General features: G+C 53.6%; 2 protein-coding genes across 3 annotated transcripts; both read right to left on the reverse strand.

The window, feature by feature from the left end:
• Positions 1-523: 523 nt before the first annotated feature.
• On the reverse strand, positions 524-3833 carry SPACDR (sperm acrosome developmental regulator). The gene is made up of 3 exons (XM_053555500.1): positions 3771-3833; positions 3239-3565; positions 524-757 (listed from the first exon to the last, which is right to left on the reverse strand). The coding sequence occupies exons 1-3, from the start codon at positions 3831-3833 to the stop codon at positions 524-526; spliced, it is 624 nt and encodes a 207-aa protein (XP_053411475.1).
• Positions 3834-5024: 1191 nt separating this feature from the next.
• On the reverse strand, positions 5025-15108 carry TSC22D4 (TSC22 domain family member 4). 2 transcript variants are annotated; one of them, XM_053555498.1, is made up of 5 exons: positions 14547-15078; positions 13110-14133; positions 10889-11055; positions 6008-6056; positions 5025-5659 (listed from the first exon to the last, which is right to left on the reverse strand). In XM_053555498.1, exons 2-5 carry the CDS (start codon positions 13863-13865, stop codon positions 5450-5452), a joined length of 1182 nt encoding a protein of 393 aa, XP_053411473.1. In that variant the 5' UTR covers positions 13866-14133; positions 14547-15078; the 3' UTR covers positions 5025-5449. The 2 variants fall into 2 exon arrangements, with proteins under 2 accessions (XP_053411473.1, XP_053411474.1); XM_053555499.1 differs by lacking the exons at positions 5025-5659; positions 6008-6056 and adding an exon at positions 6277-7821 and having other exon boundaries at positions 14547-15108.
• Positions 15109-15270: the final 162 nt, after the last annotated feature.

Here is a 15270-nt window from a genome sequence, read left to right on the forward strand (position 1 = left end):
GCTCTGGGAGCAGGCAGCATCCCGCTATAGGGCCTTGGACCAGTCCCAGAACCCACCCTAAATTCCTTTTTTATAGAGTTGCTAGGGAGAGCAGCTGTCTTGGCGCCAGGTACTGCTGTTGCTGTCCTTTACCACCTGGCAAAGTTGCCAAAGACAATTTCAGCCCCTCGAATGGTCTGAGGCCTAGAGAATCTGGAGACCCCTTCTTTCTCCCCAAATACTTTGGGTGCTTCTTCCTGGCTCACCCAAACACCTCTTATTGCCTCTGACTGTCCACAAACACATTCTACATCTACTCAGAAACAACTGATATTTATTTCCCAATATTTTGATAATTTTTTACAAATTGAATAAACAGAATAAAGGGGAGTATGTGGGCCCCCAGGCCTGGCCTTGGGCTCTCGACGAAAGGTGACAGTATGAAAACATCTCCTCACTCACAACTTCTGGCCTGCGGCCCTGACTCCCTATCAACCTTACCTAAGAGTGAGGTGGGGGCTTTCTGAGGATCTGGGGTTCCCCCCTAGAGGGGACTTCGGGCATCCTGTTTCAGGCACTGAACCAATTCAGGTTGGGGGGAAGTGTGGGTCCGAGTGTGGCGCCGTTTGCGCCTCTCCTGCCTGCGGGACAGCTGTCGTAACTGTTTCCGAATAGCCCACAGCACCAGGTACACTTCCCGCAGCAACTCAGCCTCTGGTGTCTGCAAAGGGGACTGGGTCATCATTTGGGAGGTAATGGATGCAGAGCTCACAGATGACTATAAAAAGAAAGAGAAGATATGCATGTGTAAATAGCTGGGTCTAGGCTGAAACTACTGGCAGAACAACTGGCAGGTAAACAGCAAAGGGCTCATCTAATCCCACCTCCTCCATTAAGATTTTTTGGGCTGCATTAAGTATTCATCATCTCTACTTTTGTGCTTGCCCCATCATAACACTTTTCATACATTGTTTGTCCTGAGAATTTGGCTGGTTTAGCTACTAGAATGCAAGCTCCTGGGAAACCGGGACCATGTCTAACCCACCTTTGATTTCTCCACTCACAGTTTCATGGAGAGTATGTTAAAATGAAGGAAGACAGAGGACACCTTAAATCTGTCTCTAGCTCGCGGCTCTTTCCTGACCTCTGTCCTAACCTCTGGGGACTGTATATCTCACTGCCTCCCAGACACCTCCATGCAAGTGTCTTATCAACATTACAACTCATCTTGCCCAACTCCCTGAGCTTATCACTTCTGCCCTTAAGTCCTTCTTCTCCATCCTAGTGACTTCTGTCTCTCCCTCTCCTTGTTACCTCTATCCAGTCAACCACCTGGCCCAACAATTCTCCCTCCCAAATATGCTTCAAATCCATTAGAAGCACCTTGTTCTATCCCGTACCTCTGTCCCATTGGTCAATGGTCAACATTCCCTTCCAGTCCAGTAGAGCATTCCCTCTTAACCTGGACTACATCAGCTTCCAGTGGATCTTTTTGACCCACCTCTTGTCCCCTGAAAACTCCTCTTTCAGCCAGATAAAACGTTTCTTATTAATAATGCAGTAATACTTTATTCAAGACCAAAATAAGCTGCTTTGGTAATGACTTATTTTCCTTTTTTTAAAATAAACTTTTTATGTTGGGATAATTTTAGATTGACATGCAGTTGTAAGAAGTTATAGAGATCTCATGTTATAGAGAAGTTATAGAGCTCCTTTACCCAATTTCCATCAATGGGAGAATCTTACAAAACTGTATCACAGTCAAGACATTGACATTGATATGATCTACTAATCTTATTCAGATTTCTCCAGGTTCACTTGTCTCAGTGGGGTGTATGGATGTATGCATTTAATTTAACAAAATTTTATCATATGTGCAGGGTTGTGTATCCAACTACCAGTTTCAAGATTCAGAACATGGATTTTCATCATCACAAAGATCTCTCATGTTGGCCTCCTATCCTTCCCCCTGCAGCCCCTGGCAACCACTAAACCACTAATTTAGTCTCCATTTCTTCAATTTTGTTATTTCAAAAATGGCATATAATTGGGCGGCGCCTGTGGCTCAGTTGGTAAGGCGTCGGCCCCATATACCGAGGGTGGCGGGTTCAAACCCGGCCCCGGCTGAACTGCAACCAAAAAATAGCTGGGCGTTGTGGTGGGCGCCTGTAGTCCCAGCTACTTGGGAGGCTGAGGCAAGAGAATCGCTTAAGCCCAGGAGTTGGAGGTTGCTGTGAGCTGTGTGAGGCCACGGCACTTTACCGAGGGCCATAAAGTGAGACTCTGTCTCTACAAAAAAAAAAAAGAATGGCATATAATTTATAGAATCATACAGTATATAACTTTTTGAGATTGGTTTCCATTCAGTATAATTACCCTGCATGTATCAATAGTTTGTCTCTTTTTATTGCTCAGTAGTGTTTCAGGGTATAGACATTTCACAATTTAACCATTCATCCACCCACTGAAGGACATTTGAGTTGATTTTGTCTATTACAAATAAAGCAGCTATGAACATTCATATGCAGATTTTTGTGTGAATATAATATTTCATTTATTTGAGATAATGGCTGGGTCATATGATAACTGCATGTTCGGCTTTATAAGAAACAACGATACTCTTTTCCAGAATGTACCATTTTACAATTCCACCAGCAAGGTGTAAGTATAGGTGAGTTTTCTAAATCAAAATCTGATCATGTTACTCGTCCTCTCAATCTTTGTGAGGGTTTCCATCACTCTTAAGGTCAAAGTCAAATGCCACAACTTAAGTATCCACCCTGCCTATCTAAGGTGGCATTTGGCTCCAGGATTGCTCCCCTCATGCCTTGGACTACCTTCACAAACACCTGCTATTCTGTCTTCATAGAACATTCCTCTCACTCCTTACCCCTTTCCCTAACAATCCCCTCAAGCCAAGCTAACTCCTTCAGGTCTCAGCTTCATGCTCCCTTCTAACTTGTCCAACTCGATAGGTCTAGATGGGCAGGAGTCCTCCTTTGGTTTTCCAAAGTTCCCTCAACTTCCCACGTCACACCCAACAACATGTGTGAATAACAAACCAACGATGCCTTTTGTCTTATCTGTAGACCCCTAAGTCTGGAAATCTTGTTCACCATTATATCCTCAGTTTCTGCCTCAGTGCTTGGAACTCAGTAGCAGCATAGATGATTGTTGAACAAGTGAACGGAAGGAGGAATGAGTCACTGGGGGTTGGGGAGGGTGGGAAGGATTTTGGGAACCAGGGGAACAGTGCTACCTTCCAGCTGCACATTTGCCAGCCAGTCTGCAGGGCCGACACCATGAGTGTGGAGACAGACTGGACAGCAGTCTGGGGTAGTCGCAGCAGGGATCGGCCTTCACTGCCCAGCTCCATCTTGGTCCTGTCTCTTGTCTTGGCCAACACGCAGGGCTCAGCCAGCTCAGGGGATGCGTCCACATTGGGGAGCTTATCCTCTTTGGGAAGCTGGACAAATGTGAAAGTCTCAACCACTTTGGGAGTCTTCTCTACCCCCTTCATTGCATGTTTCTTGGAGCCAGAGTGTTCTAAGATGGTTGGCCTAACTTTTTTTCTCCAGAAGAAAACCTAAGAACCAAGACACAGAGAAGAGAGGGGCAGAACAGAGGTGACAGTCCACAGAGAGGGTGGCACAAAAGGGATGGAGCAATGAGCTCCACAGCCTCCTTCTTCTCAAGCCCCTCCCAGCTGTCCCATCCCTAGCCTTGTTTGGCCATGTGGTAGGGGTCAATGACCAGCGCATCTTGGGGTCAAGGGAGTCTTTGCAACTCACCCAGCAAGTAATCTTTTGCCAAGCCCGCCTGACCCATCGGAAGAACCTCATGACCACAGCCATCTCTCCCAATAGGATGAACCTAAAGTAGGGGTCAGAGCCAGCATTTGGTATGGTGAGGCTAGAGACTGGAGGGTGGGAATTGGGGAGGGGGATAGGTCACAGGCAGTAGCTGCCACCCGAAGGGAATTCTGGGAGCTAAGGGGGTTCAAGCACAACAGTGAAGAAAGAAATAAGAAATCTAAGGGGACAGCCCACTCCAGCAACTTATCCCAGGTCTCTCCTCCCCTCCCTAGGACAGGGAGAGGAGTCAAAGTGGATGAGAACCTACAGTGAGGGAGAGTTCCAGCCCATTGTGAGAACCTGCCTGGCCAGACCCCAACCCCCAAGGGCCCTTCCAGGACCAAGGAAGCCAATCCCTTCTGTCCTTGGTCTTTCTTCCCTCAGATCCGGGGAAAGGAAACTAATATACATTGACCACCTGGTGTGCACTAGGCATTTCCCATGTATTATGTCACATAATCCTCACAGCAGCCCATTCAAGGTATTATTGTTAGTGCCATTTTACAAAGAAGAATCTGAGATTCGGAAAAACCAAAGAACTTGTCCAAGGTCATAAATCTAGGGAGCTTTAAGGCAGGGAGTCCCACCCAAGTCAGCCTCCCAGGGGCCCCTCTGCTCTTCCAAAGGTCCTCCTAGGGTTGTGGCAGGCACTTTCCCCTTTTCCCCTCTAGGTGGGGTCCTTCTCCCTAGCTGACTTTTCTGCCTGGGACCCAAGCCCAGGCTGTCAGGAGGGGCCAGCTCACTCACAGGGCCTGTCCTCAGCCAGCTGGGGGTAGAAGTCATGGCAGCTGGCCATGCCTGGCAAGGGCACCATGTGCCCAGAGAGCCTGGCCCACACCCAGCTCTGAGACAAGGGGCCCATTCAGGGTCCCCTGCCCTGCCCCCAAGCAGCCACCCGGATTCAGCCCGCAGAGGGGACACACTGGGAAGCTGGGGGTGGATCCTGCACAACGACCAAAGGCCCCATTGTTTCCCTCTCCCCTCAGCACGTGGGCAGATGCCCCCCACCCCACTCTTCTGCCTGTCCCTTCCCAGGACCTGGACTGCTGGCCCCTTTGCTGCCTCTCTCAACCCCTCTTGTCTCGGCCACATTAAACCTCCCCCATCTGGAAAGGATCCCTAGGGCACAGACCTCAAACTGCAGGCACAGACCCTAGTCTTGATACAAGCAACCAGATGTCAGTCTCCAAATTCAAGTTTCTTCAGACTTTTTAATTATTATTATTATTTTTAATAACAACCTGAATCCCAGAACTTCCAGATACTGTCCATACTCCCTCCCCTAGGCAGAGGAGAGGGGGCACTTTGAGGGAACAAGGTGGGGATGGGGTGTCTGCCCCAAGCCATCTACCACTGGGGGGTCCTAATGAGGGAGGGAGGGGGGCTGGGAATCCCTCATGGAGGGGGCTCCATCTAACACCCCATCTTGAAGCCCTCCCTTCTCCATCAAGGGGACAATGGGGAAATTGGGGTAGGATGGTGGGACAGGCCAGTATTGAGCCTTAAACTCCCGACACTCCGGGAATCAGGGGACATTAAAGCTGCATAGGAAGAGTGGGCAGGCAGCTGGCACGAGGCCTGGCAGCCCCAAAGGCACATTGTGAGGGAAGGGAGGCTCAGACGGAGGGCCCATTGGGCGCAGGGGGCCCAAGCCGTGGGACTCCAGAGGAGGGCAGCTGGGCCAGCTGCTCCGGGCTGGCCAGAGCACGCAACAGTCCATTCTCCTGCTCCAGCGCAGCATTCCGCTCAGCCAGGTCCCGGATCTGCTCCTTCAGCACCTCCACCTCCTCCCGGACCGCAAACATGAGGTGGGACTTCACCAAGTCCTAGGGGCCCAGGGACCAGGGATAAGAAAAGTGTCAGGGGTGCCAGGCCACCCTATCTTCCTGCCCAGTGCCCTGAGGGCCTGAGTGTGGGAGCTTCCCTTGTACCAAAATGATGAGTAGGGGATAAGGACAGGGGACAGAGGAAAAGTCAGAGCTCACAGAGGGAGATGGGGGTCAGTGTACACATGGAGGCCAATTAAAGTCAAGGGCTGAGGTGGAGACAGCACGGGGCAGAGAACCCAAGGGAGCCCAGCAGGGAGTGGGTCTCAGCACTGGGAGTTATGTTCCCTGGTAATGAGGAGAGAAAGGCTGGGGCAGAGCTCGGGGGACCAAGATGGCTTCTCTTACCATGGCTTGTTCGATCTTGTTGTCAATGCCAACCAGGCTTCCGGAGCCACTGGAGAGACACAGGGAGGTGAGAGGTGAGGAGGAGGGGCCGTCCCAGGTGCTGCTTTCTTGTAGCAGACTCTGGCCTCCAAATGCCCCTTTATTTGCAGCCTTCCACCCACACCCCCCCATACCTGTGACAGTAGAGAATCAGGGAAAGGAGGGTTTTGTCCATCCCCCGGTGGGCAGAAAGCCGCTGCCCTGGGCCCCCCAGGCCTCGGTGGGGTGAGGGTCCAGATGCCCCTCGAATAGGAGATGCCCCTCTAGGGGAGCAAGGGGAAGAGACACAGCCCCTTTTTCTTGGTGGCCCTGGAGCCATCCCCACCACTTGAGTCTCATAAGATAACACAAGGGACTTGACAGAGACCCCTGGCTGGGCCATCCCTGAGGGAAGAGGGTCCCCAGGCCCAAGAAGGCTGTGTCAAAGGGAGTACCTGGGGGGCTCAGAGCCCCCCAGGCAGAGTGGGGTCTGGTTGGTGCCAAGCAGGCAGAGGAGATAGCGCCTAGAGGGTGCTGGCCTGAAAGATATACACCACCCCCCAGGGCAAGGCCTGGCTGCTATTGGCTCCTTGGGGGCACGGGGACCAACCCCCCTGGCTCCACGGTGGGCGGGAATTCCCAGACATGGTCAGTGCCAGTGTCCCCTTCTCACCCTGGCACCAATCCCAGAGTGGAGGGGAGGGGGCTGGGGCTGGTGGAGGGAAGTCAGCTGGTGGCCTGGTCTGGGGAGGGGCCTCAGGGAATGAAGCCTAGGTCTGAGAGGGATGTGAAAGGTGGGGAAGATCCTGGCCCCACCCTGACCCCATCCTGCCCCCTTCAGATGAGCTGGTCCCTCAAGGCCTCAGGAAAGGGATAGGTGGAGTGGGGGGAGGTTCTCACATACTGTGGTCTTCCATGGACTGACCTCACCTCCCAAACACAAAGCTCACATCAAGGGTGAGCCCTGGGGCCTGGGCGAGAGGGTCCTTCACCTTCCACAGTGAAGGAAAGGAGAAATAGGAAAGATTAGCACAGCAATGGAAGCTGAGCCAGAGTCCTACAGGACAAAAACAGCCTATGGATCTGCAACCTGGGTCTGGGATCTTGGAGGTCTGCAGTCTTACAGGGAATGAGGGCTTGAAGGGAGGGAGGAAGGTGAAATTGGAGGTAGGATACTCAGCATAGGAGCAATGGCTTTGAAGACAACCTGGAGGATGACAGGCAGTGGAGAGCAGGATTGGCTGCAGTTTGTAAAGTGGCCACCAGAGGTCGACTCAGGCCTGGCTCAACAGCCCTTTTAGCCCGGCCCCACCCTTCTGGGTTTCAGAACCTGGCTTTCCCTCAAGCCCCTCTCTCATGGCTTACAGCCTGCACAGGCTCTTGCACCCTGTCTCATCCTCCAGGGCACCCTCTTCTACCACTCAGGTCCCAAGCCCTGCCTCACCTGTGGCCCGTGACCTGCCCCAGCTCCTGTGCCTTCCCTCTCCCCTTGCCCTGCTGTGCTGCAGGGTCAGGATCAAGAGCCCTGTCCTCCAGACCCCCACTGAGCCCCTCTCAGAGAGGCGGCCCCAACATGCTATAGCCCACACCCTGTGCTCCCCTGGAAGCCCTCCCTCCTGGCTGTCAACTCCAATTGGCTTCCCTGCAGGGTGGGGGGGGAGTAGCATTCAATTCAAGGTGACCCTGGATGAGGCAGCCAGAAGAAAGTGTGAGGGAGCTGGAAATTTTCCATTTCCTGTCCAAACTCTGGGTGCAGAAGGTGCTGACAGGTGGAGCAACCAAGGGGGTGATCAGACCTGAGGGCAGGACAAGGTGAAGGGTGGGGAGAGACATTTAAGAGAGGGCAGGCCAGTGGGTGGGAGAGTGAAAGCAGTTTTCAAGCTATTTCAATCAGTAACACCTGGTCAGAGACTGGGCCACAGCAAAAAAACTACCTCCCCCACCCCCCAAGTACACATAAGACACACACAGGACTAAACATTGGCCTTGCTTGATCGACATTTGGGTGAAGATGCCAAGTTGTACATTCTTGCCAGAAATAAAAGAATAATACAAGAATAAACATTTGTTGGCTGATAGACGACTATCTCCGGTTTGTCTAGTGCTAGAGTTTTTGACAGCACTTTCCACTATGACATTCTAACATAGGTTTCAAGGAACCAGCTTTCCGCCAACCCAGGCCCTCCCTTTGAGTACCCATGAGTGAGGGGCCAATATGCTAGAATTCTTTGGTAGGAACAGGATCAGCCCTCACCACAAACCCAAAAGCAACTTTGTGTGAATTAGAACAAAAAGCCCCCTTCTTCAAGATACTGAAGGCCATCTTCTGGAAGACTGTCATGATTTCTAGCATCAGCTATGATTTCAAATGTGAGTGGCATCCCCTGGAGTTGTGTAGTGGTGACATGCACAGTGGGGATTCTAGCCCTCAGGACTCTTGGGTCCTGGTTTAAGGACAGCCCTAGAGGTTTATCTTCCTCTTTGAAGGTCAAATAAAACAGCTTCAACACAAGGATCAGATGAAGCAGGACACCTGGGAGAGGTGGGGAGGTTCAGATCCTGGGGGCAGGGGCCAGTCTTGCTCCTCTGAGGAATCCCCAGGGGCTGGGCCTGAGGCCAACAAAGTGACATTTGGCTGCCCTGTCTACACTCCCTCCCGGATCTGGATTTGTGGTGCCTTGAGAGCAGGGCCAGGCCAGGAAGGGGGAAGGGGGGCTGGCTCTTTGCCCTACTGGGGAGAGTTGTCCCTGACACTGTCCTAGAGAGAAAGGGCATCCTCCTCTTCTCTTGGGACACAGGCATCACAGTAAGAGAGCAGGAAGAGCATGGCTTGGGGGTCAGACCCAAACTCTGACTGTAGTCCAGCCACTTACTAGCTGGGTGATCTTGGCAAGTTTATAAAACCCTCCTCCTGAGTCTCAGATTCTTCATCTGGAAAGTGGGGAACTGCTTTTAGGACTACATAAGAGGTAGCACAGAACCCAAAGGAAGCAGTGGATAAATACATGTACCTTTTATTTCCCAAGACCCTAGGAGCCATTCCCTATAATGCCTGGATCTCCCAGGCTGACTACCCATCCATCTAACCATTCATCCATCCATCCATCCCACTACCTTAACCAACTACCTCCCACCTTCTAGGCCCTGTTGGGAATACAAAAGATCTTCCGAGCCAGGAGCACATAAGCAGTCTGAGCTCACTAGGTACCCTCAGTTCTCCCACCCCCAGATTCACAGATTTATCAGGCATCTCCAACTCGGGGCCTGGGATCCAGGTACTTAACAGTTCAGACCACAAGCCACTTGAACCCTGCTCTCCTGATAGCTCCCGCACACCAGACAGGTGAGTTGGGGGTCTACATGCCCCATTCCTGGGGTATCGGGTGGCCCAACCCAAACATGTGCAGGGTGGAGCATGAAGAGCTGAGCTGGGACAGAACCCCAGAGCCTTGAAGTACAGCAGTGTAAAGCTGAAGGCTGGGAGACAGCCCAGTCAGACATGGTTGTACAGAGAGGGTGGAACAGAGGGAGGGCACAAACCAAAGGAACCAAGAGATGAGAACCCTCCAAGACAGAAAAAGCAGGAGGGCTATGAAATCAACAGGGATGGGGGAGGGACAGAGAGCCTTCTTGCCAGGGAACCTCCCAAGTGGGAGGTGGAGAGGGTGGGAAGCGCTGCGCTGAGAATAGCAGCGAGGAGGGCAGGTGACTCTCCTGGCCCTGGCCGACCTCACACCTCGTACATTCCAGAGCGCTGAAGCCGCCCTGCCCCGCCCTACCCACCCGCAGCGCCGCCCCCTTTGCCCTCCAACCCACCGCCTTCCTGGCACCCCTTCTTCTTCCTCTGCGGGTCCCCAATGCCTCATGCCCCTTTCTTTAGTGGGCTTTAGGCTCTGACTGGAGGAGGGGGGGCAACAGGAAAGACCGACCGCCATCTGGAGTGGGTTCCTCTAGCACCCACTCACCCACTCGCAAAGTCCCACCCCTCGGTGCCTCCCAAACAGGAAGTCCCGCCCCTCGAGGGCCTCAGACAGGAAGTCCCACTCTTCCCTCCAAAATAAAAGGCGAGTCCCTGGCCCTTCTTGGGGTTCCTATCAGTCCATAGCCAGAAACAAGTGGCCTCCCTATCTGACCCGCGATTTTGCGCCTCCCTTTTGAGCTGACATTCCTTTGAATGTTGAAAGCTGGACCTCAAAACAGTAACTTCTGCACATGCTGCCACCAAAGAGGGCATTCTCCTCCAAAAGGCAAGCCCCAGGAAGTCCTGCTCTTTTAAGCTCTCCCCATGGCTTTGCCATGAGAGGGCTTAGCCCCCATGCTACCTGTTGGCTGACTCCATCCCCTCAGGGAACAGAATCTCAGGGCAATGCTTTCTTGGTACTTGAAGTCCTAGGGTTCTAAATTAATCTATGTAAACTATAAGGAAGGTACAACACAGTCCACAAGGGCTGTAAGGAGTCCCATTCCCCTCACTAGTGGAGGGAGCAGGAAATGAAACTGGGAGGAGACTTGATTCCCTATTTTGTCTCCAGCACATTTACCAGTAGGTTCCTAGAGTTGGCCAGATGATCACTAAATCTGCAAAAGCTCTGGAATTTGACAACAATGACTCCCTTCAAACTCTAAAAAAGTCTCTGACCTGACAGTCTTAAGCCAAGGAGTCCCACTCAGCTTTCTCCACAGAGAGGGAGTGGGTCCCAAATCAACTTTTCCCAGTGGTTATGCCCAGGCCAGGTTTCTGTTTAAAAGGTCCTTTCCAAGTTCAACTTGGGGGAAGAACCTACCAGGCAGTTTCATGAAGCTATCCCCAGGTGCTGTATGAAGAGCCTAAACCTCATGCCCCACCACATGGAGCACACCTACCTATCATCATCACTGTCCAGGTGACCACTGATAGCCAACATGGAGCGGGCCAGGCTGAGGCTCTGGGCTGCTGCTGCCCCAAAGGGGTCTGGAGACTTGTGAACCTGATTGGCATCAGGGAAGAAGTAGAATGCAGGGGAGCTGGGACGAGAGTCAAGTGTAGGCACCTGGAGGCAGAGAGATAGGAACCATAACTTTGAGAGAGGGAAAATAACCATCCATCTTACAACTTGCTGAGCAGTCTTCCTCCCTCCCCACCTGCTCGCTGTCTTCCAAGGACCCAGGAGTCCTGCCCTGCAGCCCTTCCCCATTCAGCTCCAGGGAAGTCAATATCAGAAGTAAGGGACACAGGTCACCCTGAAGACTGGCATGAGTGGCAAATGGGGTATCACAGAGAAGTGCTCCAGTCTCCACTGCTGTCCCCAAGCGAAGCCAGGGCCTGTAATCAGAGGCTACTCAGAAAATATCTGCCTTCTTAAACTAACTCAAATGTCACTTCCTTAGAGAGGCATTTCCCTATTATTCACTAGTCCACTGAACGGTTTCATTTTTTTTTTTATAGCACCTAACATTATCTGAAATTAAAGTACTTATTGTGTCTTCCCTGCTGGAAGGTCAGTCTGTACAGTAGCTATTTGTAGAATGAATGAATCCTCAGAAACAGCTTCTTCATCCTCCCCCACCACTGCCCCGTCTTCTAGCCTTTCCTTCCAAACTTCTCAGGACTCAGGTGAAGTTCTGCTTCTGCTCTCTGCCCTGATTCGGGGAAAGGGATGGAGGGAGGTGGAGCCTGGGTGTGGACCCACACAGCCCAACAGGCCTGGGGGTGGCTGCAAAAGGGCGGGGGTAACAGGAACAAGACAAGACGCTTCTGTGAGGCTCCAGGAGGCCCCAGCTTCTCAGAAAAGCCATGAACAGAGAATTTAGGGTGGTTAGAGGGATAGAGCAGAGGAAAGAGGCCCAGATGGTATCCCCTGGCTCTTCCCCACCACTCCATCTTTACAGGGAGAAGAAGCATGGGGGACAGTACAAGGGAGACAAACTTTTGGGCAGGTAAATACTGACTTGAATGCAGCATGCACATAGGAAGCTATCAGGACATTGGGGAAGGAAGGAGATCAGGACACCAAAGAGAGAGCAAGGGTCCCAAGAGAAGCTCAGGCAGGGCTTAAGGACAGGTAGAGTAAAGAGGATGGTGGCCAAGGTAACTTAGTTTGGAAGAGTCTGGGGACATGGACCAGCAAAGGAAACAGCATCTTCTCCCCTAGGGAAGAAACTGAATAAAAGAGCTCAAGAAAAGTGGGGGATGGGGGTCATAACAAACAAGAATTTAAGGCCAGGAGGGAGTCAGGGTAGCTGGTCTTGACCGGTCCTGACAGGACTCAGACATCCAGTCTCAGGTTATTTTTATACTGTGGTTTGTGCCCAAGGCCAGGAAGGGGAAAGAGTTCTCATCCTCACACTCCCTGCCTTTCCTCCAGCAGGACAAGGTGTCATTTTCTCCTTCAGGACAGAAGTATCCAACCATCACATCCCTGGCTGCACTCCCAACCCAGGGACCCAGGCATCCTGTCCCCCAGCCCAGACTTGTTCCTCTTTTGGAGACAGGAAGCTGAAAGAGCAAAGGATTTAACTCCTCAGCTGCTTTCCACTACTGTTCTGTTCAGATGCAGGAACTAAGCCAGACAACTGGGTGGAGGGGACAAATGAGCAAGGCCCCTCCATCCCTGTAATGTGTTCCCCCCACCCGACTCCTTAGATAATCTAAGCCTCCTTAGATGAGGCTGGGATGGGTGGCTGGTAGGAGGATGGGGTGCAATGGGGAGACTTAAATAGAATGCCCACCTAATCTCTCCTTGCCCTGGGGGCAACTACCTGGCCAGCCCAACCCCAATCACTTGGAGTCAGAGGGAGTGAGACCAAGAGAGAAAAAACATGAATGCCAGAGATGGAGGCCACATATGCTACAGGCTATATGGAGACAAGGAGAGAGCCAGAGACAATAAATGAAAAGTCAGAAAGAAGGTGCAGAAAGCAGGGAAGGAGCCTGAGAAAGAAAACAAAAGAGGAGGAACGGACCTCAAAGTGAGATGGCAGGGAGAGAAAATAAGGCTATATGATCTGACAGACAGGTGACAATGGTGGCAGGGAGGCCAGGACAGAGGTTAGGACAAGGCATAGCCTCCCAGGGGTCTCCCACAACTTGGAACCCAGCTCTTACCTGCCCCATCTCCTCTGGAGCAACCAACTCCATCCTCAGCCGCACATCTCCATCTTTCCGTTGAGACAGTGGAGGGGTTCCAGCTGCTGAGCCCCCAGCCTCCACTTCCACCCTCAGGGAGGGCAGAGGCGTGGTGGCCCGAGAAGTGCCCAAGCTATCCCTGGTCCCAGGCTCTTGGGGGCGCTGCTGTGGTGAGGAGGCTGACAAGGGGGATGTCTCCACTTTGGCTTTGCCAGGTACCACCAGCTGGCCCAACCCCCCAGTGAAGGAGCGGGCCTGAGGTCCAGGGGAAGTGGGGGGTGGGCGTAGCCAGGAGGAGGGGCCCTGAGACAGGCCTGATTGTGGGGTAGGGGCGCCCAGGCCCAAGCTGGCCAGCTCCAATCTGGAATCCAAAGATCGGCCCCCGGTCCCTCCTGAGGCCCCTCGAATTCCCTCCAGGAGCCGGCCAAAGCTTGGGGGCTCCAGGTCTCTCTCGTAAACATCCACACACGTCCAACGACCTCGTCGATAGGGCTCTCCCAAGCCGTGGGGCAGCTTCACCACCCGGAAACGAGAGGCAGGGGCTCCAGGCGGTGGAGAGCCATTCCTGGGGGTGCTCTTGCCCCCTGGATCAGGGTTGGGCTCCCCGTTGGGCAGGCGGGGCCCAGTAGGAGCAGGCAGGGCAGGGGAATCTGAACCTCCTGGGCTACCTGGGCCCTCATAGTCCGTGGTGACGCTGGTGATTTGGAAACTACTCTTCTTCCTGCCCCCACTCATGGTTCCTGGGGCTCAGGACTGGGCCGAGATGGGAGTCTGGGGCTCTTTTAGGGGCTCAGGCACCCCTGGAACAGGGGGGCCACATGGCGGGGGCATCAGGGCCCCTGGGGATGTCTGGGTCAGACATAGCAGAAAAGAGCCTTGCAGGAACTGGGGGTGCGTGGTTGGTGAAGTGAGTACAGGTTAGGGAAGGTGGCGGGAGGTGGGGGGGCCGGGGCAGGTTTTTCCTGCTGCTGCCACTGCTGAACTCCAGAGCTGAGTTTGCAAACTGGAAAAAGAGGGAGAGAGAGAGCGCGCCCGTGAGTGAGAAAGCAGTGGGCTGGCCACCTCTGGGGCTTCTGGGGCTTCCTCTCTGGGGAGCAGAATGGGGGAGGAAGGGAAAACCGCCAGAGACAAAGAGACAGGCAGAGAGACAGAGACCAGGCACACAGAGCAGGAAGAGGCAGCTGAGACCCAAAGTTAGGCATTTCTTGTCTGGGATCCAAACTTAAGAGACTTTGGAGATCTGAATCGTCCTGCGAGTACGGGCTGCAGCGCCTTGGGGCGAACTTGGGGAAGCAGCTCCCTGGTCTCGCCGGGCCGTCCCAGGGCCTCCCCTGGGCCTCGAGGCCCCTGGCTCCCACATCTCTGGGGCAGATCCTACCCCGCCGCCCCAGCGCCCCGCCCAGCCTGCAGTCCTACCTCTCCGGCCTACCACTGAGCCGAGTGGGGGGTCCCAGCGCCTAAGATGTCGGGCTGTTCTTTCCTGGGGCCTCCCGGCCCCGGGCAATGCGGAACACGCAGGCGGCGATCAGAGGCTGCCCAATCCTCCGGGGCAGCACCTCACCCTGGGAGGCATCTCTGTGCAAAGTTTGTTCTCCAGAAAAGAAGGAACCCACGCCTCGCTGGTGGAGCCCAGGCGCGGCTCTGAAGACCCAAAGGTGTCGAAACCGATGTGGAAGGGGGCGGCCGGCCTCCGCGGTCTGAGCGGGTGGGTCTCCCAAATCTCCTCCGCGTGGCCCCGCTGGGTCGGTCTCTCCTCCTCTACTCTTGGTCTCACTCTCTCTGTCTTTCTCTTTCTGGGCTGTTGACAACCCCCACACCAGGAAGTCCTGCCTCCTCGGGCCTGCTGACTGCTCCTCTCCTCCCCCTCCTTCTCCTCTTCCTCCCCTTTCTCCTCCCTCCCTTCTAGGGCTCCCCGCCAGCTGGCCAGGAGCCAAGCCTGCCACAGCGGCTGCTGTTGCAGTTGTTGCTGCTGCTGCTGCTGCTTCCCGGGCCCCAACAGACTCCTTTAACCCCACACCTGCTGGGCCCCAGCCGGGCTCTTCCGCGGAGGGAGGGGCTGCAGAGAGCGAGGAGAAAGGGGAGGAGTTTGCAAGAGGCCTGGGATTCCCTTACTAGTAGGCACTTGGTGCCACTGGCAATA

Source organism: Nycticebus coucang, chromosome 12 (genome assembly GCF_027406575.1).
Source record: "Nycticebus coucang isolate mNycCou1 chromosome 12, mNycCou1.pri, whole genome shotgun sequence".
Classification (NCBI taxonomy): domain Eukaryota; kingdom Metazoa; phylum Chordata; class Mammalia; order Primates; family Lorisidae; genus Nycticebus; species Nycticebus coucang.